At 43.8% G+C, this 19,702-nt stretch overlaps 1 protein-coding gene across 1 annotated transcript in view; it reads left to right on the top strand.

Moving 5' to 3' along the window:
* The window catches only part of ATP7A (ATPase copper transporting alpha), a 31,973-nt gene that overhangs the window by 7,637 nt on the left and 4,634 nt on the right, over positions 1 to 19,702 (top strand). The window contains exons 3-21 of the mRNA XM_030967520.1: positions 1,164 to 1,653; positions 2,793 to 3,524; positions 4,261 to 4,467; positions 5,426 to 5,589; positions 6,206 to 6,367; positions 7,008 to 7,084; positions 7,267 to 7,492; positions 8,461 to 8,694; positions 9,343 to 9,434; positions 9,949 to 10,076; positions 10,222 to 10,376; positions 10,675 to 10,809; positions 12,478 to 12,672; positions 15,018 to 15,200; positions 16,129 to 16,342; positions 17,011 to 17,157; positions 17,590 to 17,732; positions 18,039 to 18,242; positions 18,768 to 18,885. Coding sequence (XP_030823380.1) covers positions 1,164 to 1,653; positions 2,793 to 3,524; positions 4,261 to 4,467; positions 5,426 to 5,589; positions 6,206 to 6,367; positions 7,008 to 7,084; positions 7,267 to 7,492; positions 8,461 to 8,694; positions 9,343 to 9,434; positions 9,949 to 10,076; positions 10,222 to 10,376; positions 10,675 to 10,809; positions 12,478 to 12,672; positions 15,018 to 15,200; positions 16,129 to 16,342; positions 17,011 to 17,157; positions 17,590 to 17,732; positions 18,039 to 18,242; positions 18,768 to 18,885 — 4,006 coding nt within the window. The remainder of the gene's footprint in view (positions 1 to 1,163; positions 1,654 to 2,792; positions 3,525 to 4,260; positions 4,468 to 5,425; positions 5,590 to 6,205; positions 6,368 to 7,007; positions 7,085 to 7,266; positions 7,493 to 8,460; positions 8,695 to 9,342; positions 9,435 to 9,948; positions 10,077 to 10,221; positions 10,377 to 10,674; positions 10,810 to 12,477; positions 12,673 to 15,017; positions 15,201 to 16,128; positions 16,343 to 17,010; positions 17,158 to 17,589; positions 17,733 to 18,038; positions 18,243 to 18,767; positions 18,886 to 19,702) is intronic.

Here is a 19,702-nt window from a genome sequence, read left to right as displayed (position 1 = left end):
CTTCAAAAGATACATTGCAAAACCTTAGTCTGAGTAGAGCAGGAGTCTTAAGAAACTTTGAGGTCCTATTTAATAATTATCCTTCTTACAGCATCAGAGCTTCAGTCTAGGCAGATCAGTTGATTCAGAGAATTCTCTGGGAAGAGTAAAACAGGGATTTGTGTAGTGATTATGAATTAGGTCAGCAAGGGACATGAATGTTAGGTGACTAATACAGACAAACAGCTGCTTTTAGGTTATTCTGCAACGAAACCCATAAATGTCCATGTTGCTAATTCTGCTAAGGCTCATAATTGGGACAGAAATGAGGAAAGGTGGTTCTTAAAATGATTTAACTGATATAATTTAATCATGGCTGTGGTCTTTAGGTTGTACCTTTGCCCAGAGGAAAGATAGAATTGAATTGGTAATGTATTGGGCCTCTGGCAGGCATTGCTTTTTCCTTTTGGAAACTGCAGTTATTGTGTTTGATACATCATCTGCTGGGAGCAAATTAAATTGAGGCTATGTGTACCATCAGATGGCAAAGGTTATTACCAATGAGGATGTCTGTGGATCACCAAAGTGTACAGAGAGAGGAAAAACAGCTTCTTTAATGTTTGTCACATACCAGGTGTCTAAAGTGAGTTTTGGTGAAGTCTAATGCAGGTTTTTGGTCACAGCAAGTTACCAGCCTGTGCCTCCATTGCCTGGCAATGCTGGGCTCCTTTCACTGCTGCTTAAAGCTGTGGGTTTTTTCAAAGAGTGCTTTCTGCCATCCTTGTAGCCTGGGGCCAGTTACTCCTAACTGCATTAGAATTACTGCTAACTCATTCCAATTTCTTCTGTGGGCTGTTTTGCTCCAGGGGTTCGATTGGGTTAATCATCCTAATTGAAATGAATTTGGCTCTGGAAGTTTCATTTGGTGGTTGGTGCTGTCTGGGTGTTGCAAGTAGAAGTGGCCAGACAGACTCGGGATGCTGGGGCTGGGATCTGCTGTCTCCAGCCTTTTGGTGCACAGGAGAGCAGGAGTCACTCAGTGTGCCTTTGCTCTTTGAGGTGAGTAGTGGAGGTTGTACTGGAGGAGTGTTGCTAATCTTTGCAAGGCAGAGCAGTTTGCAGTGTGGTGCAGTCTCTCCCAGCTCTGGTGCAGTTTGCTCACTTGCTTTGTTTATCCCCTCCAGGTCTCTCTGGAGGACAAGAACGCCGTCGTCATCTACGACTCCAAGCTGCAAACCCCAGTGACTCTGCAGGAAGCCATCTGTGACATGGGGTTTGATGCAACCCTGGCTGATTCAAGCCCACAACCTGTTCTACCTGACACAATTTTCCTCAGCCTGCCTGCCCAGTCAGCCCTAACACCCAGGCAGATCTGTGCCACGCTGCTGAGCCACAAAGGGATCCTGGATGTGAAACTGTCCTCTGATCAAAGAACTGCAGTGGTGGCTTTCATCCCTTCCATCACCAATGGCAGGCACATTACACAGATGGTTCCAGGAGCAGATTTGAGCATCTCTGTGCCAGAGGTGACACCTGGAACGTGGGAGGATTCCAGCTGCTCCCAGGCCAGCAGCGCTGTGCTGCGCCTGAGGGTTGATGGCATGACCTGTCACTCCTGCACCAGCACCATCGAGGGGAAGCTTGGCAAACTGCAGGGAGTTCAGAGGATTAGAGGTAAAACCTTAGTGTGTTTTTATAGAAATTGAGGCTGGCAAATTGCAAGGAATTCAACAGATTAGAGGTGCAACCTTGTGACCGTGTTTACAGGGGTCTGAGGATGAGGGAAGAGACAAGGATCTGACTCCATGTTTCAGAAGGCTTGATTTATTATTTTATAGTATATATTAAGACTATACTAAAATAATAGAAGAAGAGATGTCATCAGAAAGCTAGCTAAGAATAGAATAAAAAAAATGAATAACAAAAGCTTGTGTCTTGGACAGAGTCCGAGCCAGCTGACTGTGATTAGCTATTAATTAAAAACAACTCTATGAGACTAATCACAGATCTACCTGTTGCATTCCACAACAGCAGATAACCACTGTTTACATATTGTTCTTGAAGCCTCTCATCTTCTCAAGAGAAAAAATCCTAAATAAAGGGTTTTTCATAAAACATGTCTGTGACATAACCTTAGTGAGCTTTATGTAAATTGAGGTTGGCCATGCTGTTTGCCCTCTGATGGCGTTGCAGGTTTTAGATGAGATAGCTGAGTGTGACAGTGACTCTTTGTGGGACCGGGTATTTAATTATGTTTTTAATGTGGACTAGAAATGAAGAAAGGGACCCATACTGTGGAAGGATCTGCCTGTTACGTGAGTGATGGTGTTCAGTGGTTGTTTTGCATTTGGTAGGCAGCCTGGAGTAGTCATGTTCTATAATTTTATTACCAGTTATAGAAATCTCTAATAACAGATGCCTTTTTAAAATTGTAATTAATAATAGTTCATGTTTTCTGTCCAATTAAAAATCTAAAAGGCAAGACCAGCTTACTGATATAGTTAGCTTTGGGATAAGTGTATTGCCATAGACCCCAAAACAAGGATAAATTCAGTAAGAAGTAATGATGCTATTTGTGAAAATCCTGAGGAAAGTGGAAAAATTTGAGGAGGAGTTGAAAATTGTTGTAGTACTAGACAAAAACTGGTTAAAGAACTAAGTTGTTTGACCAATGAAATCAATGAAATGTCCTTTCTGTTGCAGTTACATTTCTGACCATTTAAAGTGTTGCTGGAAAGCTTTGACAAGATCCTGTGATGTGGTTATTATGCTTAGGGCAGTGACACACACTTATTTTATTGATTAATTTCCAGTGTCCCTGGACAATAAAGAAGCTGTTGTTGTCTACCAGCCTCCTCTAATCACAGCAGAAGAAATAAAACAGCAGATTGAAGCAGCGGGTTTCACAGCAGCCTTCAAAAAGCAGCCTAGACCCCTGAAGCTCAGTGGGATTGACCTGGAGAGGCTGAGGAATGCTCAGCCCAGGAGCTCTGAGGCATCACAGAGAGAAAACTCCAGTGGGACTGGCACCAAGACAGTTGTGTTCAGAGTGGAGGGGATGCACTGCAATTCCTGTGTCCTCAACATCCAGAGCACCGTGTCGGCGCTGCCGGCGGTGGCAAGCGTCGTGGTTTCTTTAGAGAGCAAATCTGCTGCTATAAACTACAACCCAAGCTTAATTAGCATAGAGAAGCTGAGGAAAGCTGTGGAGAACGTGTCTCCAGAGAGGTTCAGAGTCAGCCTTCCTGAGGAGCATGAGAACCTGGCACTTTTCCCCACACTGGCATCTCCACTGAAATCTCACCCTGCTTCCAAGGATCCCAGCCAGCCCCTCACTCAAGTTGTTGTGATCAATATTGAGGGCATGACTTGTAGCTCCTGTGTGCAGTCCATTGAGGGAGTGCTGTCCCAGAAGGCAGGTGTGAAATCTGTTCATGTCTCTCTCTCAAATGGAAATGGGACTATAGAATATGACCCACTGCAAACAAGCCCAGAAGACTTGAGGTCCTCAATAGAGGATATGGGATTTGATGCATCCTTTCCAGGTAATGACATGTGACACTTTTACATTTACAAGGATTGTGCAGTTATGTTTAGGATTTGGTACCACTCTAGATAAAATGTAGCAGCTGACATACACTTTGTGCTTGCCAAGAGAAGCTTTGTATCTTCACTGCAGATGAGATCATTAAAGATAATGTGCACATCCTTTAATACATCAGATTGATTCAAATGATTGAGGTGTCTGGCAATATAAATATGCCAGATAAATGCTATTTTATGTCAGTAGCTGCAGAAGTGGTTGGGTGCTCACACTTAATCCTTTTCACCCTGATCCTGCACAAACAGCATCCTCTGAATTGCTGTAAGGAGCCTGTAGTTCCAGAGCCCCTCTCTAAGTTAAAAACATTGGTTTTGCTTATGAAACTGCACTTGCTTATAAGTTCAGCTTTGTGCTCCAGGTAAAGTTGATGAAACTGTATATGAAACTAAGATTGCAATGCAGAGCTTTTGCTTCCAGCTACAGGAGAGGACAAAGGATGTGCAACTGAACAAAGACAGTGAGGAAAGGCAAAATAGAAACAAACCAGTAAGTTAATCAGTGGCCCACCTTTGTCTTGTTTTGTTTTACTGACTCTGAACTCTAGAGGGGTGGGTCAGACTGACAAGGTGTGCACAATCACAGTTTCCATTTCAGTCCCAGAGATCAGCAGTGTGTCACAGCATCATCCCTCCCTGCACTGGCTGCTCACACTGGCACAAACTGTGTCTCCTTTGCAGCAAAGGCAGAGCTCCCTGTGCCCAAAGCTCAGCCCTGCCCTGAAGCACAGCTGGACTCTCACAAGCCTGAGCCACCCTGCAAAGTGCCCCCAGCCCACCTTGGCAGGCAGGAGAGCAAGACCATCTCCAAGTGCTACGTGCAGGTGACAGGAATGACGTGTGCCTCGTGCGTGGCCAACATCGAGAGGAATCTGAGACGGGAGGATGGTGAGAAGTCTGTCAGCGTGGTCTGTTACATTTCCAAGCATTTGTTTGGAGAATCCTTCTGGCTTTTGCAGTGTTTTTAAGGGGTGGGTTGTCAGGGCAGGTGTTCCTCCTCATCTCTGGCCCATAGGGTGGGAGCAGGGACATCCTTGCTGCTTTATGGACGGGCTGCCCAGACGTTTGCTGTTGCAGAAGCAGCAGCTCCAGAGAATACAGAGGTCAAATAAGGGATCCTTTTGAAGGTAGAACAGCTCTTTCCTGCTGGAGGGAGGTTCCCAGGTGTGCACCTGAAAGGCAGATGTGAGCTTTAGGGAGCTGTGAGAAGGGACAGTGTGAGTGGATTAAAGGGACACAGGTTAATTTTAGCTCTGCAAGTCGGGGCACTGCTGTCTGTGATTATATTTGCAGGAACAAATGGCTGCATGACTGTGATTTAACAGAGTCATTAATGCAGACTGTGTTTAATTATCATAATGAAGATGGACAGGTTTCAAGTCAGCCTGGATTTTAATTTTTTTCATCCTAGGAAATGGATGACTCTAAATCCTCTCAGTGCCCAGTAGGATTGCACTGTTAGATCTCATACAGGCTGTCCTCATACAGGCTTTCTCATACAGGCTGTCCTCTAAAAAAGGCTGCAGGAAATGGTAAATGCAGATCAGAGAAATATGCAGCACTGTGGTTTAGCAGAGCTTCTTTTAAGGGAAAATAGGTATTTTTTCATATAGCATGGACAGAATGTTTGTAATGAGACTGTTAAAGGCATGCTGCTCATGTGGAGTGGTACTTTATCTGTCACACCTGCACTGAGGTGCTGCTGTAGCTTCCAAACACGAGGCTGTTTGTCTTTATATACATGAAAGCTTTCCCAATTTCAATAAATTGTGTCGTGCCCTCATGTTACAATAAATGCAGGATGTTTCCTAAGCCTGATCTGCCACTCACACACTTTGTTTCCTAGGAATCCACTCAATCCTTGTTGCCCTGATGGCAGGGAAGGCAGAAGTGAGGTACAACCCTGCTGTGATTCACCCTGCAGCCATTGCAGAGCTCATCCGGGAGCTGGGCTTCGGAGCAACCGTCATGGAAAACTGTGGGGAAGGAGATGGAATTCTGGAGCTTGTTGTAAGCTGATCAGTAAACCCAAACACCTTCAGCTTTTATTGCTTTTATCTGTTGGATATGCCTGTGTTAGTGCCCACTGCCTAGAGTTGAATAGTGTAATAGAGGTTAATTTATAAAAAGTTAAATATAATGGTACATCAGGTGTGTATCACAGATTTTATCTGTCCTGCAAACTGTGCTGGCTTAAACTACTACACTGAAAATGCAGAGAAATATTCCTGTCTTTTTCTGTTTGCTCTTCCTGTTGCTAGAATTTACTTTTTTTTTTTTTTTTTTTTTTTTTTTTTTCTTTTTGAGGCTGAGTGTGACTGAGTGTCCCCAAGCTCTGAGACTGAATATCCAACCTTGTCCCTGTGCTCTGCTTCCTCTGGAAGGGTTGGAGGGGGCCCTGAGCAACTTGATCTTGTGGGAGGCATCCCTGCCCATGGCAAGAGTTGGAACTGGATGGTCTTTAAGGTCCCTTCCAGCCCAAACTATTTTTTGATTCTACAATGCTCACACCCCAGATCAAAGCAATAAATAATGCAGCATAGTCACAATGACTTTTCCTACTTGCTGAGGTGCATTTGCCAGGTAACCTGTGCTTTGCCAACAGGAAGGAATCTTTATTTTCCAGGTGAGAGGGATGACCTGTGCCTCCTGTGTGCACAAGATAGAATCCACCCTCATGAAGACCAATGGTGTCCTGTACTGCTCTGTAGCTCTTGCCACCAACAAAGCCCACATCAAATATGACCCTGAGGCCATTGGTCCTCGAGATGTCATACAAGTGATAAAGGTGAGTTTCATGTAGACACCGAGTCTCCTCAAATATCCAGTGTCCTTGGAAGACTTATGCACCCCAGAAATAGAAGGAAAGGCTGTTGAAGCAAAAAAAATAGATCACTCTCCTTCCATCTTCTTTCTTCTTAATGTTGGTTTCTGCAGCTAATTTGTATGTTCTACCTTAAAAATGCTCTGTTACAACTTTGCCTAAGTTTTTAAAAATAAATACTGTGAAAGCCAGGTCATGGTAGACTTGGAGATACCAGCTATAGGGTTGTAGAAAAATCAAGAACATTTATTTAAAAATAAAGTACTGCTGCAGGTGGGAGGTGAAATAAGTTTCTCAGCCTTCTCCTTCATTTTCTCAATTTCTGTGCTTTAGTAGCAACCATTTTGGAAAGCCACATTTTAGAATAGTATTTTGTTCCAGAAGGGTTAACTTCTACATCAGATTGCCTTTCTCTTCTTGAAAAGTAACTGAACAATAATAACAGACAATGGTAACTAAACAATAATAACACTTTATACCAGAAATGTTAATAAAGTTAATCAAAGGTAAGACTAGCACCATCAGTAATTTGGCAATAACTGAGCACAAAGTGCATTTTAGAACCGACTGTTCTCTTTTTTATTACTGTGCTTTTTTCCCTTAGGATTTAGGTTTTACTACTTCCTTAGTCAAAAAGGATAGATCTGCCAGTCATCTGGATCACAAACAGGAAATCAGGCAGTAAGTATTCCCAAACATACTAAGATTCCATAAACATCTTTGATTCTTCTTTGTTACTCAACCATCAGTTTATGATTTTTTTTTCTGTGACTGTGCAGACTTACTACTTAAAATATTCTCCAGCACTTGACTGCAATACAAGTGGTTTTTTCCTTTTTTTTTTCTCTCTTTTTAAATCTGAGGTGGAAAAGGTCTTTTGTGGTGAGCCTGGTTTTCTGCATCCCTGTGATGGGGCTGATGATTTACATGATGGTGATGGACAGCCAGCTCTCGCATGCTCACGCACACCACAACATGAGCAGTGAGGAGATGGAGGCCCTCCACTCCTCCATGGTCCTGGAGTACCAGCTCCTACCAGGATTGTCTGTCATGAATTTCCTGTCATTTTTACTCTGTGTCCCTGTACAGGTGAGTGGGGTTATGCCAACTCCTGCTTTGTTGGGCTTAAATGCTCAAATTGGAAGGTGATGAAGAAATTAAGTTTGAAAAGTGAATGCAATTGTGCTGATGTAAAATGCTTTTGAGGTTCTTATGTGCTTCTGCTGTTGCCAAAATAATGGGTGCTGGGGACTCCAGGGGCAGGGCAGGCTGTGGGGAGCTGCTCTGTGCTGGTTCCTGGCTTCTTTTTTTACCTCTGTCAAGGTTGGGATTGAAGGCACTGGAGATGGTATTTTGTGTTCAGACTCAGGTGTTTATTATTTCTTATTTGTGTTACAGTCTCACAGTAGTGAGTTCTGCAGTTCTTCACTAACAAGGTACAAAAATGGCTAACAGTCTTTTGTTACAAGGTCTTTTAAGGCTAAACTTAAACTGTCCAATTAAGAAATGATACCTAAATTATGTTCACTTTTGACCCAATAACTAATCACCTGAGGTCTGCAATGTGAACTTTTCTGTCTAATTACAAAATACCACCCAAACCCATGGAGAAGAAGGTGAAGAAGAACAACCAGCCACCACCCTAAAACCTCCATCTTGCCCCATATATATTGCTATATTCTAAAACCTTAAACTCTAAGTTTTCCACCCTGTGACATTACACACTTCTAATCAAACTATATACCCACAATCCCAGTGCTGTCAATCAATTTTGGAAGCCTTCTCCAAGGCCTCAGGTCAAATGTAGTATTCTCTTATGGGTCTGTGCCCTTCAGCATAGAAAGTTTCAAATTCTCAGCATCCAGAGCTCCAGCAGCAGTGCACCTGAGGCAGCTCCTGAATCCCATTGGAAGGGCACTGGGAATACCCGAGAGTGCTGGAAAAACCACAGCCCTGGTTAGAGCTGGGATTATGTTCAGAGAAAGGGGGAAATTGCACAAATAAACTGGAAAAGCTGCTGCTGCTGTGTGCTGGAGCTGTGTGAAATGCCCTTGCAGGTGTTTGGGGGGTGGCACTTCTACATCCAGGCCTCCCGAGCACTGAGGCACAACACAGCCAACATGGACGTGCTCGTGGTGCTGGCAACATCCATTGCCTTCCTCTACTCCTTCATCATCCTCCTGGTGGCAATGGCTGAGAGGGCCAAAGTGAACCCTGTGACTTTCTTCGACACGCCCCCGATGCTGTTCGTGTTCATCTCGCTGGGCCGCTGGCTGGAGCATGTGGCCAAGGTGAGCAAACAGGAACCGCCTCAGAACCCTGGGAAAACTGTAGCCATGGTATTCTCTGAAAAATCCTTTCCTTAGGATTTTTTTTCCTGAGAAGCTGAGAGGCCTCAGGAACAGAGTGTAAACAATGATTATCTGCTGCTGTGGAATGCAACAGGTGCATCTGTGATTGGTCTCATGTGGTTGTTTTTAATTAATGGCCAATCACAGTCAGCTGGCTCAGACTCTCTGAGAGTCACGAGCTTTTGTTATCATTCCACTGTTTTCCTTGGTAGCCTTCTGATGAAATCCTTTCTTCTATTCTTTCAGTATAGTTTTAATATATCATTTTCTTTTAATATAATATATATCAAAAAATAATAAATCAGCCTTCTGAAACATGGAGTCAAGATTCTCATCTCTTCCCACGTCCTGGGACCCCTGTGAACACCACCACAGAAAACATCCCATGCAAAAGCTTTGCTGGGTTCTTTAACCTTCTGTGTCGTGAAATCATCTTTAATAACTGAACTAATAAAAGTATGATTTAATATCAGACTGTTTGCAGAAAATGTTTTGTTAAAAGGGTAAATTGCAATGTACACAGTTGTCATTTACCCAGCTTTTTGTTTCAATAGTATAGTCAGAAAAATGTGAAAATTATTATTCTAGGGTAAAACCTCAGAAGCACTGGCAAGACTAATTTCATTACAAGCTACTGAAGCTACTATTGTTACCTTGGGCCCTGATAACGTTCTTTTAAGGTATCTTGCTTTATCATTTGCTTTTTCTGTTGTTCCTTTTGTGTTGTTAATATGCTTAATTCACAGACAAATTTTACTATTCTATAGAACATACAGAACTATGAAGCAAGTAACTTCAGATTATGCTTAATTCACAGAAAAAGTTTACTATTTTATGGAACTATGAAGCAAATAATTTCAGATTTGCTGGCAGATAAAAATATTAAAATGCAGAATGAACACTGCTCTGCTTTGGTGTATTGGTTTATTGCTATTTTTTTCTGTGATAAGACAGAAAAATAAATAAAGTGGGTTTTCTTAAATAGATAAATAAAAGATAAAGTAGATTTTCTTAACTGGAAGGTAAATAAAATTCTGATAAAATAGGCCATTTCAAAGAGCACTATGACTTTCTTGTGATAATTTTTGTAAGCACTAATGCCAGCCAGTGGGGCTGTGCTTTGTGTGTAGTGCCAGCTCCTTTACTTGGGTCACTCCAGTTCTAGTCCCTTATGAAACCTTTGCACTATTGCAGTGAGGAGCAAGTGGATGTGGAGCTGGTTCAGCGAGGGGACATTGTCAAAGTGGTCCCAGGAGGCAAATTCCCAGTGGATGGCCGTGTCATTGAAGGACACTCCATGGTGGATGAGTCTCTCATCACAGGTCAGCATTTGCTTTTTCCAAGTGTAAAACTCTTTTCCTTTAAACAAATCTCCAGAGGGGAGGTTGAAGTTGATGTGTTTGGAGTTGGCAGCTGTCCCAAGGTACCTTTTTCAGCAGTGCTGTGTCTGTTCTGCCCTTTGCTCAGGTGAGGCCATGCCTGTGACCAAGAAGCCTGGCAGTACAGTTATTGCAGGCTCCATCAATCAGAACGGGTCCCTGCTCATCTCTGCCACCCACGTGGGAGCTGACACCACCCTGTCCCAGATTGTTAAACTGGTGGAGGAGGCCCAGACCTCTAAGGTAGAGTATCACCCACTTTAACACTTGAGATTTGCTGTCTCATGCAGGCACCAGCACACCGAATCACTGCAGGGGTGGCTGAGGCTGCTTGGATTTCAATTGCAGCTGCATAATGAAGTTTCTTGCTGAGTAAGGACTCTGATCCTGTCTGCTGAGCCAAGTCTCATCCTCTTATTAAGTAAATCTCTAATTATGAAGTGTGGCAAGCCAAGTGTGCTGCAAGCAGCAGCTGTGATTCTTCTCTTCTGTGCCTTCAGACACAAACATGACGGTGCTGAGTGATGTTTCTCCTTGCCAGGCTCCCATCCAGCAATTTGCAGACAAACTCAGTGGCTACTTCGTTCCTTTTATAGTGGCTGTCTCTGTGGTTACCCTTTTTGCTTGGATTATAATTGGGTTTGTGGATTTTGAAATAGTGGAAAAATACTTTCTGGTAAGTAAATTTCTTTAAACACCTTCTGAAATATTTAATAAACAGCCTTATAGTTCTATTGGACTGCAGTGGTTCCCTTTCTGGATTACCCTTGCAAGCAGTTGCTCACTATTACTGCTCTTGTTAGTACATTTTTACATTATGTATTTTTTATATTGTATCATTCCTGCAGTTATACTAGAAAAGAATCCACAGTAATTAATCAACTCTTGTGAGTTAGGATTTTAAAAAAGGTTATTTAAAAGAAATACTAAACATCAAAAATTTCCCCACCATCCATACCTCCTCTGTGGGAAAAAGAAGTCCCTCCTGTCACAAGCTCCAATTATATATGTAGCTGTGTGTAAATTCATCTTGGCAATCAGTGGACTTCATCTTGGTTACAAATTCCAGAGGAGAGCTGGATCCCAACTTGGACTTAAGTGTTGCTTAGGTCACAGGGTTTCTTGTTTCAAAACTATTTCTGATTAGAATTTCTCTGTTTCCAGGAAAGCCATCTTCATACCTGCTTTTTTTGCACCTTAGTATATATACATATATATATATATATCTATCTTTGATACAGTATCTTTTATTACAGTGCATCATTAAAGAGTTGTAGCATGTGGTGTCTTGTTTAGGGAAATGTCCTATAAATAAAACAGTTGAGGAGAATTCACAGAATCACAGGGTTGGAAGAGACCTTCAAGGTCATTGAACCCAACCCAGCCCCAACACCTCAGCTAAACCCTGGCACCCAGTGCCACATCCAGGCTTTGTTAAACACACCCAGGGATGGGGACTCCACCTCCCCAGAACTTTATCACCTTTCTGTAAGAAACTTTTTCCTGATATCCAACCTGTATTTCCCCTGGTGCAACTTGAGGCTGTGTGCTCTGGCTGTGTCAGTGCTGCTGCAGAAAGAGCCCAGCCCCAGCTGAGCACAGGCACCTTTCAGGAGCTGTGCAGAGTGATGGGGGCAGCCCTGAGTCTCCTTTTCTCCAGGCTGAGCACCCCCAGCTGTCAGTGGGTACATGCAGCTATCAGTGGGTAGATGCAGTGTTGTGAGGGTCCTCTGGACGAGGTGAGAGATGAGAATTTGACTCCAAGTTCTCAGAAGGCTGATTTATTGTTTTTTGATATTATATTATATTAAAAGAAAATTATATACTAAAACTATACTAAAGAAAGAGAAAGGAGACATCAGAAGGCTAGAAAGGAATGAATTATAAAAACCTGTGACTGACCAGAGAGTTTGACACAGCTGGACTGGGATTGGTCATTAATTAAAAATAATTCACATGGAACCAATCAAAGATGCACCTGTTGGTAAGCAACCTCCAAAGCACATTCCAACCAATCAGATAATTATTGTTTACATTTCTTTTCTGAGGCTTCTCAGGAGAAAAATCCTAAGGCGGAGGGATTTTTCATAAAATATCGTGGTGACATAGTACAGAACACAAGTTGGTTAATTAATCATTAATTTAATCATTCACCTTAGGTTTTGCATACTTTGCTGTGTGCATACATTAGCAGATGTTTCCAGCTTCCAAGACAATGCGTAGCCAAATGCATTGTTCTTGTTTGATTTCTCCCTGACCCACTCCTCTCCCAAGACAATGCACAGCCAAATGTGTTGTTCCTGTTGCTTGATTTCTTCCCTGACCATCTCCCCTCCATACCCAGGGCTACAACAAGAGCATTTCAGCAGCAGAGGTGATCATCCGCTTCGCCTTCCAGGCCTCCATCACGGTGCTGTGCATCGCCTGTCCCTGCTCGCTGGGCCTGGCCACCCCCACTGCTGTCATGGTGGGCACGGGCGTGGGTGCCCAGAATGGCATCCTCATCAAGGGAGGGGAGCCCCTGGAGATGGCACACAAGGTGGGTACCCCAAGGCTGCCAGCCTGGGGGTTTTGCCAGCTCTTTGGAGGAGGTGATGATGGAATGTCCGGTGTTGTATTGCAGTAAATTGTGGTGGTGTTCACAGGGGTCCCAGGACGAGAGGAGTTAAGAGGATGCTTAGGGTTAGGGATAGGGCCAGTATGAACAGGACTATGTTTATTACTTGTTGGGGAAGATGAAACAGGAAAGCCTTATAAATATGATTGTCTGGCAAAAGATTTTGGGAATATAGAAACTATAAGTGAGATTGAAATGAAAGCAAGCTTTGAGATACCTCAGTTACTGAACAACTGGAAAGCAATGGTGTGGCCAGCTGAAAGTGATCCCCTTTTGATGGAACAACACCCTCTGCTTGCAGACAGGCCCAAGGGTCAGAGCAGACCCTACAGCTTGGCAGAAGGGGTTCAAAGAGGAGTTTTTAGAGTTTACAATATAACACAGTATGGTAATGTAATGATTCTTATAGGCTGAATGTAAATGCTGTAGGATTTGTATATTGTACTAGATTGGTTAGTGAGAATTAGAATATTCAACACAGAAGAAGATTTATTATATTGTAACGGGAACCTTGTGCTCTTACCCTCTTACTCTCTTACCCTCTCATCCTCTCTCCCCCTCTCTTCTCTCAGCCTGCTCTGAGCTGTGGCTGGCAGCTCCCAGCAGGGCCCTGCACCCAGGCCCTTTGCAATAAACCACAAGTTCCACAACCTGGCTGCAGAGATCTCTGGTCTCCATCCGTCCCGACCGTCCTACCCCCCTGACACTCCTACAATTACTCTTCTCTAGGTTTAAACCAGAGTCTAAGGATTGGAAGTCGATTGTAATTAGTATACTAGAAGAGTAAGATCCTCATCAATAGATAGAAATGTAGAGTAATAATCATACGACGTCTACGAAGTGTCCGTATCAGGCGGCTGCTTCAAACCCGAAGTGGTGATTTGATGTGAAGTGGTATTTAATTGGGTGTAAGAGGCATATTAGCAGGAATGTAGAGCTGATAATGACATGCAGGGTGTGGAGTCTGGTAGCAACAAAGAAGGTTGAGCTGTAGATTCCATTGGCAATGGAAAAGGGTGCTTCATAGTATTCTATGGCTTGTAGGGCGGTGATGGAGGATCTGATTTTGTGTTTCAAAAGGCTTGATTTATTATTTTATTATTTATATATATATTATCTTAAAACTATACTAAAAGAATAGAAGAAAAGGATTTAATCAGAAGGCTTGCAAGGAAGGAATGGAATGATAACAAAATCCTGTGTCTGGCCAGAGAGTCTGATACAGCTGGACTGTGATTGGCCATTAATTAAAAATAACTACATGAGCCCAATCACAGATCCACCTGTTGCATTCCACAGCAGCAGATAATCATTGTTTACATTTTGTTTCTGAAGCCTCTCAGCTTCTCAGGAGAAAAAATCCTAAGGAAAGGGTTTTTCATAAAGCATGTCTGTGACACTAAATAGTTGTTGTTTTGCACTGCGTTATTAGAGATTTGCACAGAGTAGTCTTCATATAGCACTGAATAGTTTGTTATATCATGTGGTGTCACTATAGGACACGAAACAACACGAGTGCACACACCACTGCTCTCAAGGTGAAGAAAAAGGGAAGTTTATTTTCTGACTCCACCACCTACAGTTTTCCAGAAGTGACAGTGGATTGGAGGCTGAAAGTGCCACCTCTCCAATGACACTGGACAAACCGACAGTCCATCAAATTTCTCCTTCTCCATAAAAGAATGCAAAACAATAAGTTATTTACAGAAAGTGTGTGAGAAAGTTTGCTACAAGAATGTAAACATCAGAAGGCTTAGAAAAACTTAAAAAATCAGGGCAACAATGTGGTTTGTTATTCCCCTCTTTTATCACATGGTTTCTCTCTCACCCACCCCTCTGCCCAATACCCCCTGGTGGTCTCTCCCCTGGTCAGACCCTCTCCACTTGTATCTCATTGATTGGTTGTGATCTGCCTCCTCTGCCTGCTCCCCATTCCCTTGGGTATAAAAGTCTCCTGCCCTGGGTCCAGGGCCTCTTGCCCACCTTGGAAATAAATGTGCCACGCAGGTTCCCACATGGGGAAGAGCGTTTCCAGTCTTTTGCTTTGGTCTGTGTAGGATCTTATGGGCTGGGGTCCATTGCTAGCCAGAGTTAGACCCCAACAGCCCATCCCAGACACGGTCCTACAGTCCTGGTGGGTCCTGTCCAGCTCAGGGTGTTCCCTGTTAGGTGATGGCTCTGTGTTCAGAGTTAAAGTGGGTGCTTTTCCAAGGAATCTGCACCTCCATGCTGGGTTCATTGAGTGAAATCTTCCTACTTTCCTGCAGGTGAAGGTGGTTGTGTTTGACAAAACGGGGACCATCACCCACGGCACTCCAGAGGTGATGCAGGTGAAGTTCCTGGTGGAGGGGAACCTCCTCCCTCGTCACAAAATGCTGGCAATCGTGGGGACAGCAGAGAGCAGCAGCGAGCACCCCCTGGGAGCTGCCATCACCAAGTACTGCAAGAAGGTACTAGAGGGGCTCCCACACACAGCCTGCTCTCCCTGTGCAAGAACCTCCCTGGCAGGACTTCCCAATAGCACAAGACTGTTCATGCAGGTTAAGTAGTTGCTGTGTCTCAGAATCTCTGCTGGCCAGAGTGACCCTGAGATGCATTAGAAAGTCTCTTTTCCCAGCCTGGCAGTCAAAGATGGAATCAGGATTTTTCTGTTCTCATTCTCAAGATTGTTTATTGTTTCTTATCTATAACATTCTTTCTCTGGCCTGCCGAGGTCTGTCCAGCAGGTCAGACAGAGGCACACTGGCCACCCTCAGGGCAGTGTTATCTTTTTATACTAAAAACTCTGTGTACATTATTTACAATAACTTCCCAATACCTATCACCTATGTTAGACAGTGAGCTCCTACCATAAACCAATCCAAAAGTGCCAGCATCACCCAGAACATGGAGGCTAGGAAGAAGAAAGAAGAAGGACAGGGTACACCCAAATTCCTCCATCTTGGGACCCCGAGCCCCCATTCTAAAAACCCCAAAAATATACTTTTCACCCCGTGACAAGCTAACTATTATTCAGCTTAAACTCTCTTGACTTGTAATTCTTCATATAAAGGTGGTAATTTGCTCCATGGGTCAAAATCAAAGTCACAGGGGTCTTGGGCTCTGTGCCAAGGTCTTTGAGCCCCCTGGCAGGGGCTTGAGCCATCCAGGGCAGCCAGAGGGATGTCCTGGGTTCCGACAGCTGTGTTTAATTGGGAAAGCTGAAAATTGTGGAGCCACATAAATCACACCGTATTAGAGGCACCATTCAGACCTAGATTTTGATGATTATTTCACTCCTCCTCTTTGTTGAACTGCATTTTAATTTTGTGGGCTTTATAATTGCATCGTGCTTTTCTGTATTTAAAAACTTCATCAGTTTCCATCCTTTTTTTCTAGGAGCTGAACTCAGAAACCCTTGGGACATGTACAGATTTTCAAGTAGTTCCTGGCTGTGGCATTAGTTGCAAAGTCACCAATATTGAAGCATTACTCTACAGGAAAAACAGAATGGTTGAAGAAAACAATGTTAAAAATGTGACACTTGTGAAAATTGAGGAGAATGCAGACGAATCAGTGCACCCTCCTTTGATCATTGATGCTGAACTGCCAAGTAAGTTAATTCTGGGTTTGAGAATAAAATGGGCAATTTTTGTTTCTGTGTCTTTAGGATCCTTAGGAATGTGGTCATTTATTTCCACCTTGCAGAACTGGGCTGACATCAAGGCACACATTAATTAGTTGCTCATCAGTTTATTTCGTGCTCACACATCACTCAGAACATTTAAGTTAAATACAATTTCAAGTTACACATTGAATATGGGACTGGAAAATCAGACAGGAGTTGTCTGTCAGCTCTCTTTGGCTTTACTTTGCTTCATCCCAAGTTACCATTTACTAGCCAAAATTATGTGTATTTGCATAACTGGTTAGTTTTCACTTGAGAACAGCTCACTGTTAGGTCTTTCAACTCCACTGGGCTGTTCATAGAAATCAAAAGCACTGAGAAGGTGTCTTGGTCCTTTACTGTCCTTTTTCCTGTGGTTTTTGGCCCTCTGACATGGGCTGACTCCCCAGGACCTAAGAAACGTTGGTGTCTCTCTTGTGAAGATCACGTGAAGAGATGGCAGGGCAGAAAGTTTTGAGGAATTCTTTATTTCTGTTTGGATTCCCTGCAGTGCTGTTCCAGTCCCCACTGGGAGAGCCTGGCTGGGATGAGCTGCAGGGAAGCTCCCTGGTTATCCACATGATTGTTTTCCACATTGTGTTTCCTTCCTTCAGCTACTGTGACCTCTCAGAAATACTCAGTTCTCATTGGGAACAGGGAATGGATGACCAGGAATGGCCTTGTGGTGAGAAATGAGGTGGACAAAGCCATGATGGAACATGAGCGGAGAGGCCGCACGGCTGTCCTTGCAGCTGTGGATGGTGAGTTCAGGGCTCCTGCTGTGTTCAGCCACTAAATATCACATAAAACATGACATAAATAGAGATTAATAAGTAGTGATGTCATAGCAGCTACAGCTGCAGCAGAGTAATGGGATGAAAAGAGATAATTAATCAGTTTTACTGCACTTTCTTGTGGGAAAGGCTCTTCCTGCATTTCTTAGCTGACAGGACCGTTGGGCATAATACAGTGCAAAGACTTCAAAGAAAGCAAAAGGGGAAAAAGGAGAGAAAAAATGAATTTTTATTTTTTTGTGGTTGGATAGTCCATATTCTATCTTGCTGCCTTAATACCTCTTATCATCTCACTTTTTACTGTCAGTATGAAGTGGTTCTGGAACTGGACTTACTGGGGGAAGTTAGTTTTTCTAAATTGATAAAGATCTTCATTACAAACACTTTTTCTGTTTTCAGGAGTGCTCTGTGGCTTGATAGCTATTGCAGATACAGTGAAGCCAGAGGCTGAGCTGGCAGTGTACACTTTGAAGAGCATGGGCTTAGAAGTTGTCCTCATGACTGGTGACAACAGCAAAACAGCCCGGTCCATCGCCTCCCAGGTGGGCTGGGGGCCGGGGGCTGCTTTCAGCAGGAAGGGTGGTGTGGCATGTTCATATTGCTGGTGGCTGCTCTGCTGTGAAAGATGGTAGTTTTAAAAACATTTGGACTCGAGATTGCAAGAAGTTTTTGAATGGAAGTAACATCAACTGTAAATTCAGAGCTGTTTTCATATTGTGAGCTGGGTTTGCACTTTAGCTCATGAGTGATGAAATGGGTTTCACTCTTCCCGGCCACATCATTCCAGGCAGGAGCTTTGAGAGCTGCTGGAAAAGCTGTGTCCTCTCTCTCTCTCTCTCTCTGTTCAGGTTGGCATCACCAAAGTGTTTGCAGAGGTTCTCCCCTCGCACAAAGTGGCCAAAGTGAAGCAGCTGCAGGACGAAGGGAAGCGTGTGGCCATGGTTGGAGATGGGATCAATGATTCCCCAGCCCTGGCCATGGCCAGCGTGGGCATTGCCATCGGCACGGGCACGGATGTGGCCATCGAGGCCGCTGATGTGGTTCTCATCAGGGTAAGAAATCAGAGTTAAAGGTAGGAGGGGTCAGAAGGCCCAGGGTGTTTTGGGTGATGCAGGGGTGCACAGTCTCCATCAGCTGGAGAACTGGAGCAGAGATTGTCTTCACTGTGTTTAGTGCAGTGATTATCCCATGAAAGAAACTTCCACATTTTCTGGGTACTGCACATTTTGAGGTAATGAAAGTTTGAGAGTGGCAAAGGAAGACAAAGTGACCTGTCCTTTGGCAAACATAAATTACATTTGGGTAACTCACCATGGCACCTCCAGGGTTACCAGCACTTCTTCCTACACATCAGCTGCTCCCTGGCAGGCTGTGGTCAGTGTTTGGAGCTGTCCTGGGAGGGGCTGTGGACATTACTGGGATTGTGATGGATTGGCCTGAGCAGAGCAGCCTCCAGAGGGCTCACTGTGCTTAGCCTGTTCCATCCAGTGCACTGTAGTGAGCTGTAACGCATCTGAAGACACCACCTGTGTGCTTTCTGTCTCTCTGAGTGCTCCAGTGAACATTTTCACTTGCAGGATGACCTGATGGATGTGGTAGCAAGCATAGATTTGTCCAGGAAAACTGTGAAGAGGATCCGGATCAACTTTGTCTTTGCTCTAATTTATAATCTCATTGGAGTTCCCATAGCTGCAGGTGTGTGAGTAGTGCCTGCACTAACTGGATTGGGCTCAGTGAGTAGAAGATTGCAGTGATTTACTTTGGGTGGGAGAGTTTCCATTGTCTTTATTTCTGGCTGTCAGTAAGGGCAGAGTTCTCTGCCTGGGGACGTTGCAGTGGAGTATCTGTGATGATACCTTAAATTTTAGCTTTTATATTTTTCAGATTTTGTGCTGTTTTAGTGTGGAGTTCTGAACTTCATATTGAGTATTGGTGAGCTCTCTTCACAGAGTAGGGAGACAAAACAATTCCTTCTCTTGCTGGGGACCAGCTAGATACTGATACAAATCTCAGGCCCCAAAAGCATTAACAACAGTGAATTGCAGGAGAGAAAAACAAGGAGGATGGGACTTCATAACCTAAAGCTGTAACTGGACAATGAACTCCAATATGCAAATGGACCAGAACTTATAAAAGTGAGAGACCCCGTGACCAGTTGGGGATTTTTGTGACCATTTTGGTTCATCTTGGGTGTAGCCCTGGCTGGGCTCTTGTGCTGCCCGAGGTGGATCCATTGAGGCCTTTTAATAAATCCCTGCTTTATTCTTTACCTCTGCCCAGCCTCTGTTCTAGCTCAGCCTTCTCAAGGCATCAGTGAGCTGTCCTCCTCCCACACTATGGATGTGCTCAGCACATCAGAATAGCTTCAAGATAAAAGGTTTGTTGGAAGAGCCTGATCCTGTGAACAAACAGTTTTATTGCAGGGTGGGCAGGACATGCCACCTCTGAGTTTCAGGCTGAGGTTCTAGTTGGGATAAACCACAAATCCTTATATATTAAATATTGGTCATTT

This window comes from Camarhynchus parvulus, chromosome 4A, assembly GCF_901933205.1.
Source record: "Camarhynchus parvulus chromosome 4A, STF_HiC, whole genome shotgun sequence".
Taxonomy (NCBI): Eukaryota; Metazoa; Chordata; class Aves; order Passeriformes; family Thraupidae; genus Camarhynchus; species Camarhynchus parvulus.
The sequence above is the reverse complement of the archived record's forward strand: the minus strand, read 5'-3'. Positions and strand labels throughout refer to the sequence as shown.